General features: G+C 39.2%; 2 protein-coding genes and 1 pseudogene across 2 annotated transcripts; 2 read left to right on the top strand and 1 right to left on the bottom strand.

Annotated features, from left to right (window-relative positions):
- The first annotated feature begins 510 nt into the window (after positions 1–510).
- On the top strand, positions 511–3,036 carry LOC104712327 (fatty acyl-CoA reductase 6, chloroplastic-like). Its single transcript, XM_010429199.3, has 8 exons — positions 511–817; positions 895–998; positions 1,084–1,283; positions 1,383–1,483; positions 1,565–1,736; positions 1,824–1,985; positions 2,075–2,527; positions 2,608–3,036. The coding sequence occupies exons 1-8, from the start codon at positions 535–537 to the stop codon at positions 2,750–2,752; spliced, it is 1,620 nt and encodes a 539-aa protein (XP_010427501.1). The 5' UTR covers positions 511–534; the 3' UTR covers positions 2,753–3,036.
- On the top strand, positions 2,856–13,819 carry LOC104715731 (fatty acyl-CoA reductase 6, chloroplastic-like; annotated as a pseudogene).
- On the bottom strand, positions 11,129–12,027 carry LOC147939062 (uncharacterized). Its single transcript, XM_087467118.1, has one exon. The coding sequence runs from the start codon at positions 11,904–11,906 to the stop codon at positions 11,274–11,276; it is 633 nt and encodes a 210-aa protein (XP_087323244.1). The 5' UTR covers positions 11,907–12,027; the 3' UTR covers positions 11,129–11,273.
- Positions 13,820–15,685: the final 1,866 nt, after the last annotated feature.

The raw sequence follows: 15,685 nt of genomic DNA, 5'->3' as shown, positions 1-15,685 counted from the left end.
TAATGTCCGCTTTGGTTCCTGTGGTCCAACCCTCACGGATTTCTTATTGGACTCTTTCCCAAAATGTCTCATACTAATTGTAGTTGGTCTTGGCTTATATATTAAAAACTTATTTCTAATATTCGTTTGTATCCCAACAAAAACATTGTTTCATCCCCTTAGAAAGATACCTTCACAAAATTATGTTCATCAGTATTATAAAGCACTCAACTACTCAAAGACTCAAACACAGTGGTTTGTTCACCTATAAACGCTTTGATTAGTTTGATAGTATATATTCAATATGTTCCGTTCATTACAAGAAAGCTTCTTGGCTTTCTTGTCAAAACCGATCCATATGTGATGTGTATACTCTTACACTTTTTTTGGGTCGACAGTCCCTCCTACTCTTTTAGTACACAATATAGTAAATGTCAATGGACAAGTCCAACCATATAACCTAACCGTATTAGTTCTTACTTCTTAGGTAGATCTCTCTATATAAAAAAACAAATGAAAAGCTTTAAGTTTACTCTTGTTGTTGGTAACTAAAAAATGGCTAGCACAAATCTCCTTGCCACAAGCAACGCCATCAAATTGAATGGTCTCAGCTTCGTCGCCTCTTTCTCCGACAAACTTAACCACCACTTTCGTTTGTCACAGACGACTCGTAGAGTCCATACTTCATGTTGTTACCGTGAGAGGTCTTTGAAAGTTGTGACGTCCTTAGAGAGCCCTGAGGCAGAAACAAGCAGTGACACTGAAGGAACTGGAATCGTCCGTTTTTTAAAAGGGAAAAGTTATCTCGTTACGGGTGGAACAGGGTTTCTTGGCAAAGGTAAGAGAAACCCTAAATTAGAGTTTTCTTATTGTACAAGTAAACAGGTTCCTGGACTGGAAAATTGTTTGCTGCAGTGTTGATTGAGAAATTATTGAGAGCAAGTCCTGAGATTGGGAAGGTATTCCTTCTGATAAGATCCAAAGATCAAGAATCAGCCAGCAAGAGACTCTGTGATGAGGTCTGTTTAAAACGTTTTCATTCTCAACCATTTTGTTGGTTCCTTCTCACATTTTGTATCCTTTTGTTTTACTTTTCTCAAACAGATCATAAGCTCGGATCTGTTCAAACTTCTGAAGAAAATGCATGGGAGCTCTTATGAAGCTTTCATGAAGAGCAAGTTGATTCCAGTAATTGGAGACATTGGAGAAGACAATCTAGGGATCGAACCTGAAATAGCAGACATGGTTAGAGATGACGTTGATGTTATTATCAGTTGTGGTGGTCGTACAACATTCGACGACAGGTGTTTAATTTGCTCTGTTTTTATTTGCTCTGTGTTTTCATTGGTTTAAAATTAATTGTAATGATTAACTTTGGTTTCAATTCAAACAAACGGAAATAGATACGACTCTGCCCTAATTGTCAATGCTCTTGGACCTGGTAGACTTTTGAGCTTCGGAAAGGAGTGCAAGAAACTGACACTTTTCCTCCACTTTTCAACTGGTATGAATTTTCAATTATCATTATGTGAGAATAAGTTTCTTTTAGAGAAGTTTCAGAAACTATTTTTTTGTTGATATATAGCTTATGTGACTGGCAAGAAAGAGGGAATAGTACTAGAAACACCTCTCTGCATTGGTGAAAACATAACTTCTGACTTGAACATCGGATCCGAGCTAAAACTAGCTTCAGAAGCTGTAAGAAAGTTCCATGGCAGTGAAGGAATCAAGAAACTGAAAGAACTTGGAACTGAAAGGTGAGGACAAACAAACAATAAATTTTACTTTATGCACTTCCTTATGGACCAAAATCAAGAAATTTTCTGTTATGTTATGAGAAACAGAGCTCAACACTATGGCTGGGAAAACAGTTACACATTCACAAAAGCCATAGGGGAGACTATAATTCACAGCAATCGAGGACATTTGCCTGTAGTGATCATAAGGCCTAGTATTATCGAAAGCTCTTACAAGGAGCCTTTCCCTGGCTGGATCCAAGGAATAAGGTTTAAAAAAAAAATACAAGGGATTTGTTTGTGGTTATTATTGAATTTTTTGTTTGATTTGGTTTTAATTTTTTTTTTTTGTAAAACAGAATGGCTGATCCAATCGTCATGGCCTATGCCAAAGGCCAGATTTCTGACTTCTGGGGAGATTCTCAAGCTTTATTAGATGTTATTCCAGTTGACATGGTTGTGAATGCAGCAATAGCAGCCATGGCAAAGCATGGTTGTGGTGTCCCAGAGTTCAAAGTTTACAATGTCACTTCTTCATCTCATTCGAATCCATTGCGAGTTGGAGAGTGGATGGACCTCACTCATCAATATCTTTGTGACTCTCCATTGGAAGAAACAGTGACAGACTTAGTGCGTATGAAATTCCACACTTCCTTAGAAGGTTTCACTTCCTCTTTATTGAACACAATAACAAAACATGAAAGAAAGATTAACAATGAAGGAGGAGGATTGAGCATGAAGGGATATAGGAAGCTAAACTATTTTGTGTCCTTGGCAAGAACTTATGAACCTTACACGTTCTTTCAAGCTCGGTAAGTAACATAATTGGTCTTTGTTTTCTTTTATTCAGCGGAAAGGTATCAGATTACTGACCCATAAGTCAAAATACAAGGTTTGACGATACAAATACAACAAGTCTGATACAAGAGCTGTCAGTGGAAGAGAGAAAGACGTTTGAGTTTGATATCAGAGGCATTAACTGGGAGCATTACATTGCTAACATCCATCTTCCAGGTCTCAAAAGGCATTTCTATTAGCAAAGATCCAGTCAAAGAAAGTGATCATTGACTATTTGAATGTGATAGCAATTACTCAGCTAAAATCATGAAACGTAATGAGAGTTTTCCAAATTTGTCAGTCATGGGTTGTAATAAGCTCTTTCAAGCAGAGCAGTGTGATATGTTGTGTTTTGTTTTTTTTGGGTGAATATATGTTGTGTTTTGTTTTTAAAATACTTTGGGTGACTGAAACTTGTATTTCCTTTTAATTTAGAGCATCTTTACAATAGGGTATTTTATCAAAATAATATTAATTTTGATTATCACTTGTTTACAATTAAATTTTGCGTTATAAAAAAATTGGACCCATACATATACATAGTTATAATCAAAATTAACTATCCACACCTACGATTCTATTCAAGCTCGGATCTATTCAAGCTTCTGAAGCAGATGCACGGGAGCTCTTATGAAGCTTTCATGAAGAGCAAGTTGATTCCAGTAATTGGAGACATTGGAGAAGACAATCTAGGGATCCAATCTGAAATAGCAGGCATGGTTAGTGATGAGGTTGATGTCATTGTCAGTTGTGGAGGTCGTACAACATTCGACGACAGGTGTTTCCTCTGTTTCTTCTTGCTCGGTTTTTCATTGCTTGCAAACTAACTGTAGTAATTAATTAATAGAAATACCCTAAAATAGCAGATACGACTCTGCCCTTAGTGTCAATGCTTTTGGACCTGATAGGCTCTTATAAGCTTCGGAAAAGAATACAAAAAATTGAAACTTTTCCTCCATTTTTCAACTGGTATGAGTTTTTAAATATTGTTTTGGCCGAGAATAAGGTTTCTGAAGAGAGCGTTTATCAGAAACTCTTTTTCTTATTTTATTTTTTTGGATATGTAGCTTACGTGACTGGGAAGAAAGAAGGGACACTACTAGAGACTCCTCTCTGTGTCGGAGAAAACATAAGTTCTGACTTAATCATCGAATCAAAGCTAAAGCTAGATGATTGGACAGAGGTTCGGGGCTCTGGCGGTCGCGGTTCCCTTTCAGCTTCTAAGAAGTTAGAGTATGAGCGAGCTCGCATTTCTTCTCCAACTAGGTTTGATGCTCTTCGGGATAATGCAGATACTGTTGAGGAGGGTGAGATTCCAGCCGACACAGAGAAGGATGCCACGGTAAATGTTGACAATACTGTTGACAGTTCTGTGGGGTCGGTGAAACAGCAGGGAGTCGGTGGTGAGCAGCGAGAGGGTTCTGTGGCCTCCCGTGTTCAGTTGCCACGCTAATCTAAGAGCTCGCATAAATTTATAACAGAATCCTCTCAATCGTCGAAGAGTGTAGCTCCTCGAAATTCAACTAAGCGTGGTACCAAAGCCAACTTTTAATGTCAGGTTTCTTTTGGAATATCCGTGGTTTGAATAAGTCAAATAAGCAAAATGTTATAAGGGAGTGGGTACGTCGAAATGATTTTCAGTTCGGTTGCATTGTGGAAACCAAGGTGAAAGAAAACAGAGTGCAGCAAGTGATGCAGAATGTTTTCCCGGGGTGGAATTTGGTTTCTAATTATGATTTTAGTCGGTTGGGACGGATTTGGGTGTTGAGTACGCAGCAATCTAAGTTACGAGTTTTACATAAGAGTGGGCAAGTTATTACTTGCGAGATTCAGTTACAAGGCCTCTCTGAGGTTTTTTGGTGTTCTTTTGTCTATGCTTATAATACTGCGGAAGCGAGACATGCACTCTGGCAGGACATTAAGAAGCAACATGATCTTGCCTTGTTGCAAAGTAAATCATGGTTACTTTTTGGAGATTTTAACGAAACGGTGGATATCGCAGAGCATTCTAATAGTGATATTGCTCCTTTTATTACGTTGGGGATGAGGGATTTTCAGGAGGTTATTCGCTATTGTTCGTTTCAGGAGATGGGTTATCAGGGTCCGACGTTTACATGGACAAATAAAAGGCACAGTGGTGTTGTGTGTAAGAAGCTGGATAGGGTGCTTCATAATGGTGCGTGGTCCAACTCTTTCCCTCAGTCTTACTATGTTATGGAGTCAGGTGGCTGCTCAGACCATCTGCGAGGACGTTTCTGTTTAGCTCCTGATACTATGAAGCCTAAAGGTCCTTTCAAGTTTACCAATGTGATGGCGTCACAGTCTGAGTTTCTTCCTTTGTTGGCTGATTTTTGGCAGTCGCAGCCAACTCTTTTTCCCTCCACCTCTGCTTTGTTCCGGTTTACGAAGTACTTAAAGGGCCTAAACCTGTGCTTCGCCAACTGAGTCGTGCTGAGTTGTCTAATATCTCAGCTCGTGCGGTGGATGCTTATGAGGACTTATGTCAAAAGCAGTTGGCCTCGCTCTCTGATCCGTCATCTGTGGCTACTGTGGCTGAGTCTCTTGCTTTTGACCGTTGGGAGAAAGTCACAGGAATAGAGGAACGGTTCCTTAAGCAGCGATCTAAGCTGCATTGGCTCCATGTTGGTGACAAGAATTCCAAAGCTTTCTATAATGCTCTTCGGGAAAGGTTGGCTCAGAATACGATTCATGAGGTCCTAGACCCACGTGGTTGTACTCTCACAAGCCCAGCGGAAATAAAATCAGAGGGTGTACGGTTTTTTTCAGCTCTCCTGACTCACGTGCCGCCAAGCTTTACTGGTGATATGTATATATTTTACACATTTTCATGATGCATTTGTCATTCATTTTGTTCTCTTAACTCATTGCTTTGTATTGTTTTTAGTCTCTTTGCACAACATGCATATCTAGGTAGTTTTTGCATTGGTCTTGCACACATCTTGCATTTTGGAGTTGTTTCAGGTGTTTTAGGAGGTGTCCAAACCATCAAATGCAAATAAGGATCCTATGTACGTTCAGAAATCCGACTCGACCCGCATGCAAAGGAGAGCTCCCACTCGATCGGATGTTAGCAGCGACTCGACCAAGTCGTCCCAGGATAGCTCCCGAGCACCGTCAAGACGCGACTCGACCCGCATGCAAAGGAGAGCTCCCACTCGATCTGATGTTAGCAGCGACTCGACCAAGACGTCCCAGGATAGCTCCCGAGCACCCTCAAGACGCAACTCGACCAAGACGTCCCAGGATGGCTCCCGAGCACCCTCAAGATGCAACTCGATCAGCAGCTCCTGAGCACCCTCACGTCGCGACTCGATCGACAGTTTCTGAGCACCCTCACGTCGCGACTCGATCGACAGTTTCTGAGCACCCTCACGTCGTGACTTGATCGACACTCTTACGTCACCACTCGATTAACACTCTCACGATGCGACTCTATCGACGCTCTGAAACCGATGTCCTGGTTATGTCCCGAAGACGCATCCAAGAAGGATTCCCGAACCGACGTTCTACATTGTCGTTTTATGTTTTAGAGATTTCCATGTTTTTCCTATAAATAGGTTTTGTTAAGTTTTCACTCGAACATCTTAGTTTTTTATCTCGTTTTGGTTCCTAAGGTTTTACCTAGCCTCCAAAAACGTTCTGAGACTTTGTATCCAGATATCTTTTAATTCATTGAGTTTTTGCATTCGATTTCTTCTACAAACTTGTTCATCTCATTTGTATCTATCTAAGAATGCTTGTTTCAATGTTTTCTGAGTTTGTATCTTTGATGATGATTTTCGGATCTGAGTAGTGTGGTAGTTCTTGAGGATGGGATAGATTAGGTGGAGGATCTTAGGATGTAGTGTGTTTAAGCTTTGATTGTATGATTCCCTTTTGGACTAGAGTTAGAAATACTAGTTTCTCTCTGATCAATTGGAACTGGGTTTTAGACATTTCCGCATCCAAAAGGTGTTCGATGAAATGTCTGACCAACTAGTGTCAGAGACTTACGTTCCTAGCCTAAGAGATTAGTTGTCTAGGATGTTTGTTGACGTGAATGAACTTGTTTTTCATGCCATGCTCGATTATGTTTCTCTAGCGAGAGCTAGGTTTGGAAGTGATTGAGTTTAAGTAGCTTCTGTCAAGAGATTGGATTAGCTAAGAAGTGATGTTCATTGTTTAGGGATGGTTCGCTTGTGGCATGTTAAATACTCTATAGACTAGGATACTCCACCGACATCAATTACTCCCATCCTTAGGACCTCTTTCTTTCTAATTTTTATTACATTCCTGAGACTGTTTCGTTTCTTGCTTTTTTAGTTCATGCTTAGACACGTTTATGTTTTTATTCATTTTTGCTTCTTGTCATGCATTCTCGTTTCTAATTCTGTGACTTATTTTCGTTTTGTATTGTCATCATTCTAGGACTGTCAGACAAACGCTCTCTTTGAATTGGCTTGACTTGTGATTTCTTGATTGCATCTTGATTGCTAGTAAAGTTTCCCATTTGGATTGACACCTTAAGTACTACAACTACATAAGGTTAATTGAGACCTGCTAGGACGCACAAAAATCTTAGTATCAACTGGTATGTCCGTAGATGCTCTCCGCGAACTCTTGTCGTTTCGCTGTACTCAGGTTGATCAAGATATGTTTCTTGCGGAGGTCTCTGCAGCGGAGGTGAAGCAAGTCCTTTTCTCCATGCCACTGAATAAATCTCCTGGACCAGATGGTTTCACAGTGGAGTTTTTAAGAGTGGCTGGGCTGTTGTTGGTGCTGATCTTACAAATGCGATTCAATCTTTTTTTAAGTTTGGTTTTCTACCAACCGGAGTTAATGCAACGATCCTTGCTCTTATACCAAAAAAAGAAGATGCACGTGAAATGAAGGACTACATACCTATCTCTTGCTGTAATGTTATTTACAAACTCATCTCCAAAATCCTAGCTCATCGTCTCAAATCCATTCTCCCTGGTTTCATTGCTCCAAACCAATCAGCTTTTATTAAGGATCGGTTGTTGATGGAGAACCTTTTGTTGGCCATAAAGTTGGTTAAGGATTACCATAAGGAGGATATTTCTTCATGTTGTGCCATGAAGATTGATATATCGAAAGCTTTTGACTCGGTCCAGTGGCCTTTTCTGTTTAATATTCTTACTGCCATGGATCTTCCTGAGCGGTTCATTCACTGGATTCACTTGTGTGTCTCAACAGCTTCCTTTTCTGTCCAGATTAATGTGAGCTAGCGGGTTATTTTTGGAGTGAGCGAGGTTTGAGGCAGGGGTGCTCTCTCTCTCCTTACCTATTTGTGATTTGCATGAATGTTCTTTCAGCAATGCTTGACAAGGCTGCTCTCGACCGCAGGTTTGGTTACCACCCTCGTTGTAGGAGTCTGGGGTTAACTCATCTTTGTTTTGATGATGACATAATGGTTTTTTCTGATGGAGAGGCATCTTCCCTTGAGGGGATCCTAGAGGTTTTTAAGGTCTTTGAAACTTACTCAGGTCTGAGTATCAGTTTGGAAAAATCAACTCTTTTTTTGGCAGGAGTCTCTGCTCACTCTTGTCATGAGGTCCTCTCACGGTTCCCTTTCACGAGTGGCTCACTTCCAGTGCGCTACTTAGGATTGCCGCTACTAACAAAGCGCATGTCTCTTGATGATTGTCTCCCTCTGATTGAGAAGATACGACACAGAATCAGCTCTTGGCAAAGCCGGTTCCTCTCTTTTGCAGGACGGTTGCAATTGTTGAGCTCTGTCATTTCAAGCCTTACCAACTTTTGGATTTCGGCTTTCCGGTTGCCGTCGGCTTGTGTTAGGGAAATTTAGAGGATTTGCTCAGCTTTTCTATGGTCGGGGCCAGAGCTAAACATTAGGAAAACAAAAGTAGTTTGGAAAGATGTCTGTCTACCAAAATCTGAGGGAGGACTTGGTTTGAGATCCCTCGTCGAAGCTAACAAGGTCAGCTGTTTTAAGCTCATCTGGCGGCTTATCTCTGGGCATGTTTTAACTGGATTCAACGGGAACTCCTCTGGTCTGCTTCTTTCTGGTCAGTCAGTGATACTATGACCCATGGTAGCTGGATGTGGCGGAAGTTGCTGAAATATAGGACTCAGGCCAAGGTTTACTCTTCAGTAGACATCAGAAGTGGACTGCAAACTTCTTTTTGGTTTGATCACTGGTGCGAGTTAGGACGACTACATGATGTTCTTGGTAACAGTGGTTTTATTGCTCTTGTATCCCTTCGTCAGCTTCTGTCTCTGATGTCCTGTCTACTCACCGCAGACGTCGTCATCGAGTTGTTTTTTTAAATCAGGTCGAAGCTGAGTTAGACAAACTCCGTGGAAGGGAGCCCTCTGCAGATTTCGACATCGCTCTTTGGTGCCACTCAAATGGTGATTTCAGGCCAAATTTTTCCTCCTCTGACACATGGCTGCAGATTCGCCAAACACATCCACAGGTTCAATGGTCGAAAGCTATTTGGTTCTCCGGCTCCATCCCAAAATTCTCCTTTCTGCTTTGGCTTGCTGTATGGAATCGTCTCACGACGGGAGCCCGTATGATGGCGTGGAACAGAGATGTGGACCCATCTTGCGGGTTTTGTCAAGAACCAGTGGAGACGCTGGAGCATCTTTTCTTTGGCTGTGTGTACACCTCTCGGATCTGGTCAGAGTTAACTCGTCCTCTCTTGAGTCAGCGCTATACGAACCGGTTCCAACAGATCCTCTCTCTGCTTTCTGGTTCCACTTTAGAACAGACTCCGCGGTTTCTTCTTCGGCTTGTTTTCCAGGCCACCGTACATACTGTTTGGTGTGAACGTAATAAACGTCGTCATGGTGAGCCACCGCGCCCTGAGGCTCAACTCATCCACCTTCTCGATCGTCTTGTCAGGAACAACGTCTCTTCTATCCAGCGGCACTGTCCTGGCAAGTTGCAGGATGGTTTGCTACTCTGGTTCCACTTGCGAACTTAGTTTGCCACGTTTTTAACACCTTTCAGAGCAATTTTATGTTTTAAGGACGCAACTTGTTTGTACAAAGGTTTTTTTTGAATATAATTTCACATTCATTAAAAAAAAAAAAAAAAAAAAAAAAAAAAAAAAAAACTAGCTTCAAAAGCTGTAAAAAAAGTTCCACGGCAGCGAAGAAAACAAGAAACTGAAAGAACTCGGCTTTGAAAGGTGATAATACACGTGAATTTTTACTCTCTCCAGCACCTACTATGCTTTTTATCTTATGTACCAAAATCTGAAATAATATGTCTGTTATGTAATGAGAAACAGAGCTCAACACTATGGGTGGGAAAACAGTTACACATTCACAAAAGCCATAGGGGAGACTATAATTCACAGCAATCGAGGACATTTGCCTGTGGTGATCATAAGGCCTAGTATTATCGAAAGCTATTACATGGAGCCTTCCCCTGGATGGATCCAAGGATTAAGGTTTAAAAATTGTTTTTTACAAGGGACTATAATAAATTAGCTTGTGGTTTTAACTGAAACTAACATTTGGCTTTTAATAACAATAATAAAAAAAAAAACAGAATGACAGATCCAATCATAGTGGCCACTTCTGGGGAGATTCTCAAGCTTTATTAGACGTTATACCAGTTGACATGGTTGTGAACGCTGCAATAACAGCCATGGCAAAGCATGGTTGTGGTGTCCCAGAACTCAAAGTTTACAATGTCACTTCTTCATCTCATCCAAATCACATGCGAGTTGGTGAGTTGTTGGACCTCTCTCATCAACATCTTCGTGTCTCTCCATTGGAAGAAAAAATGATAGACTTAGAGCGTATGAAGTTCCACAGTTCCTTAGAGGGTTTCACTTCCTCTTTATCAAACACAATAACAAAACAGGAAAGAGTGATTGACAACGAAGGAAGAGGAAGCTAAACTATTTTGTGTCATTAATGGCAAGAACATATGAGCCTTACACATTCTTTTGGTTTTGGTGATCCATTCAAAGCTCGACATGTTTCAAGTGATGATACTCACCAATTGTTGAGTATTTTAAACCATCACCTTCCAATGACTGAATAACACCAAAAAAAAAAGAAAAAAGCAAACTCATGAACTCAACAACTTTGCAGAGTAAAGAGAGATAGATGTTATAAGGAGAAAGAGCGTACTAGAGCTTGTTCTTTGAAATCTTCAATTGCTGAACCTTTCATCAATGTGTATATATCCCCTGTTCTCTTGCACTGCAGTGAACAAATATAACAATAGTTAGGTGCTGCAACAGCCGCGAGTAAACTCAAACTCACGTGCCAGCACTTTGCTTTAGAAACTTTAAACTCTAAAGTTGTTATTTGGTAGATATAGTGAATTGTTTCTCCTCTCTGGTGATTTGAAGGTTGTTTCAAAATCCAATTTTTTAATATATATATTATTAATCTCTACGCAAAGTCCAAGTTTAAAAGATTTGTGTTGCATACCAAAATCAATCTTGTAATGAATTTCAAGTCAAGAGTTTATAAATTTTCAATAAACAATACACCCTAATGAGTACCTTAAAATCACCAGCACTATAACAATTGTGAAACCCTAGATATCACTACTACAATTACACGTCTACAACCACATCAAAAAAAATAATAACAAAATTTGAAACCCTAATTACACTGGGGACACGCGGTTTAACTAAATCATTACAACCACACCAAAAAAAAAAAAATACATGTTTTGAAACCCTAACTAGACTCTGTTTCACTTTGTTACGTGTAAACAGGTTGGCGGCAGAGAGGGCATGAGTTTTTTTGTCGATTCAACCACTGGATGACACAATCTTCATGAAAAAGATGCGAGCAATTAGGCATAGGGTAGAGTCGTTCAACCTCGCATCCCGAGTCCAACAAATTCTCCAAACAAATCGCACAAGTCTTCGTTTCTTCTTCTTCTTCTTCGCTCTCTTTGTCCACCAGATCTGTACTTGTAGACGGACCTGCAGAGCTACAAGGCACGACGATGTATTCCTTGTGTGTCAATGTGATGTAGACTGTTATGAATAAGGGTTGTTGTGGTGTCAATTGACTTGTGAGTTGTTGGGCTTTAAGAAGAATCTGATCGGATATTTGTTTGGACATGAGACGATCGTGGAGTTCGCTGAGAACAAGTTGATAGATGGAGTTTGGTTCGAAGTTTTCCAACTTGAGATAGATGAGTGGGTCGGAAGGAGAAGTATCGTCAGGGTAAGATCTGAAACTCGTTACGCTGTCATCGTTCTTGTCTATGATAAGTTCCTCGATTTCTCTGTCTCGACTGATTATTACATCGCTTAAGAAATCTGACAAGGGATGAGACCAACCCGATACATGAACATCGACGCCGACGACTGGTTTGGTTTCCATTATTGTCGGAGTGAATTTAGAGAAAGAGAGATGGATCAATGAGACTTGAGAGTCGTAAAAGAGACTGGAATAAGAGAGAGAGAGAGAGAGAGCAATTATTGTTGTGAAAGATGAAATTGTGGAGAAGTGCCGTGTAATGTTATTATGATTAGGGTTTATCCCTATTTATATACTTAGCAATAAAGCAAAACTCTGATTATAATTTGTTGTAACGGGTCAATTTACATACAAATTCCTTTTTTTTTTCCCAATTTTCCTTTTTGCTTCTCCAAAATTGTTTTTAACGTTCGTTTCTTGTTTTTAATATTAATTAGGGATTATTATTTATTTTTAATATTAATTATTATTATTATTAATAACTCTCCAATATAGCAAATCGGAAAGCGATACACTGGAGATTCACACGGCCACAAAAGGGAAAAAGCAACAAGTAAAAAGAGATCTGAACGGTATGGGTTGAGCAACTACACGAGGCCCACCTAGTACATCTGGCGTTTGCGAGAGGGAGACTTCTTTGAGGGCTTCACCTCGGACTCGGGGAGCAAACGAATCCGCAACCCGTGTTAGAATCGATGACAAGCCAAAGCCCGAAACTTCCCTCCCAGAATAGGAAGCGAGCTTTTAGACAGCTGGCGCCCTGATTCTTCAAGTCTCCCTACATAGCAACCAAGAGAAAACCACAACTAAAACCCTCGATTTCCGGCGGTGCAGACGGATTGTGGCTCAATCAAACCGAAACCCAAGACAAGCCTGCAAAGATCTCAAGAGATCCGCCGGTGAAACCCATCGATCCACCTTCTGTCTTCCACCGCTCTCACCACAGCCGTTAACCCAGAGAGCCAAGCCGAGAGAAGAAGTCTTCTCGATTAATCATCTCCACCCTTTGCTCGATTTGTTTCGATTCTCTCTGATAAAAAAAAAATGAATTAAACCGGATGTAAACCGATACTTTGAACCGGAGGATTGTAGTCAATAGTTGAGAACGACGGCAAAATCTTTCTTCATCCGGCCCCATCTCTACCAAATTCACTGAACCCTGAAATATATATATATATATCACTGGAATTGACTGACAGTCATAGTTGAGTAATTTCTTTTACATCCTTTGGTTTCGTCTTCATAATCTTTGTATTAAGACTATATATATATAGTATATATGTTCATACTCTCACAATTGTCGAAGCTCATTAATTGTAACAAACTGATTTTATCGGGTGTATATAAATTGTAGTAATTGTTGTTTCTAGGCATCTCGCCATGGCAAAGCACGGTTGTGGTGTCTCAGAGCTTAAAAGTTTGCAATGTCACTTCTTCATCTCATTCGAATCCCATGCGCGTTGGTGAATTGATGGACCTCTCTCATCAACATCTTCGTGACTCTCCCTCCACTGGAAGAAACAGTGATAGACTTAGAGAGCGTATGAAGTTCCACAGTTCCTTAGAAGGTTTCACTTCCTCTTTATCGAACACAATAACAAAACAGGAAAGAGTGATTGACAACGAAGGAAGAGGATTGAGCATGAGAAAGCTAAACTATTTTGTGTCATTGGCAAGAACTTATGAGCGTTTCAAGCTCGGTAAGTAACATACTTTGTCCTTTGTTACGTTATTTTATTGAAGCAAAAAGCTATGAGATTATACTGACCCATAAGTCAATATATATATATATATATATATATATATATATATATATATATATATATATACCAGGCTTGACGACGACACCAATACAACAAGTCTGATACATGAGATGTCAATGGAAGAGAGGAAGATGTTTGGGTTCGATATCAAAAGCATTGACTGGGAGCATTACATTGTCAACATTCATCTTCCAGGTCTCAAAAAGGAACTTCTTTTTGTGAAGACTTGAGTTAAAGAAAGTTATTTGATGATATGAATGTAATTAATATATATATCAATCATTCGCAAGAAAAACATTCATGGAACATTATGAGAGTTAGTTTGTTAGTCATGGGTTTCATTAATAAGCTCTGCAAGAGGAGTATGGTTTGGGTTTTGAAATAATCGGGTGAGTGAAACGGAAGGACAAGAGTCTTGTTTAATGTTTCTCTTTCAAGTTATCATCTTTACTCTATGAGAATGATTACTTAAAATAACTTTAGCACAAGTGATTTTTCACTCAGTGTATCAGCATTGTAATTAATTTTTTTAGTTTATAAACATTTTCTCCTATAAAATCCATTGGATTACCAATTACAAGTTCCTTACTTAAATTGTACTCCCTCCGTTTCACAAAAAGTGTCATTCTGCACTTTTTTCTTTGTTTCACAAAGAATGTCATTTTACATTTCCAATATTTCCAATGTGATTTTTTATATCAAATTTCTTATTTTACCCTTAACCCAAAGTTCTTTTTACTAAACTTTAATAATTAAGTACTCATTAAATAAAGATATATTTGTATAATTTTTTTTTTTTTCTTAATTTGTGTGTCCTGTGTCAAAATGACACTCTTTGTGAAACGAGGGAGTATGTCTTTGCACAATTTATTTATTAGTGACATATGTTTGAACAGTAGATACCATTTTTTGGTGTGCTTAAAGAAGAAACAGAGCGAACTACCCAACATAAGATTTTTTTGTACCCAAGAAGCTTTAAAATATCCACCAAAAGGGCAAAGGTATAAATAAAATCGATATGTCACAGTTAATGATGTTGTTGAATGATGCTGAGTTTTTTTGAGACATCTTCGCCAGCAACTAAAAAAAAGGGTTCCTTAATATATTTAGGTTGGGCTTGGGCTTAGCCATTCAGTCAAAGAAACGTTTTTTTATGAGAATGAATGTTTTACTTTTGGCTCTCGATCTCTAGTGACAATCGCCGGCGTTCTCTAGTGAGAATGAATGAATATTATCCTCTGCAGTCTATCAGAATGATTTAACAACCTTCAATAATTTTGTTACAGCTGCTGATTGGTCACTCAGTGGATCAATCAAACTGTGAATACTTGAGATAAAATATCATGGCCTTGAATTATTATACAACGACAATTTACAATTAAATCAATATGCATATCTAGTCCCTTGCTGCCTTGGCTGCCAATCATATACATTTCACAAATAAATATTTCTAACAACAAAATCGTTCCCACTCCAACTACAACAACATCATTCATATCCTTGTCTAAACCAGCCAGCTTTCCCATTTATTTCAAAACAATTAATATAGTAACAAATATAGAACGCCAATTGTGCGACACTGTGACTGCGAGGACCCAACGCATCGTTTATCTTTGATAATGAGCTCCGTCGGTGTTGTTAAGATCATTGAGTAAATTAACTCTTACTGTACGTACAACATAATGGTACTAACAACAATTATGGTATAGTTAGTATGTGTCCGTTGTTGTTTGTGCTTGTACGTACAACATAATTATGATTCAGTGGCGGACCCAGACCAAAAGTTTAGAGAGGTCAGATGAATTTTTTTTTTTTCTAATAAGATAAAAAATGTAAAATTTAAAAGGTCAAGGGTAAAAATGCAAAATTTTTGGAGGATCAAAGTACAAATTTTGTTTTAATAAGGTCAAAATGCAAAATTTTTTGGAATCAAGATGAAAGTTTTAAATTTAATGGATCAAAATATAAAATTTAAGGGGGTCATTTTGTTATTTAAAACTAAAAATAGACCAGAAAAAAATTTAATGAGGTCAGCTGAACACACAGCTTCACTACTAGGTCTACATGACCCGCAGCAACCTAACCGCATTAATTCCTAAGTAACTTTCCCTATATATAAGCAGTTCCACAAAAGCCACA

Source organism: Camelina sativa, chromosome 9 (assembly GCF_030686135.1).
Source record: "Camelina sativa cultivar CO46 ecotype springtype chromosome 9, ASM3068613v1".
Taxonomy (NCBI): domain Eukaryota; kingdom Viridiplantae; phylum Streptophyta; class Magnoliopsida; order Brassicales; family Brassicaceae; genus Camelina; species Camelina sativa.
Note: the sequence above shows the minus strand (reverse complement) of the source record. Positions and strands in the feature narration are given on the sequence as shown.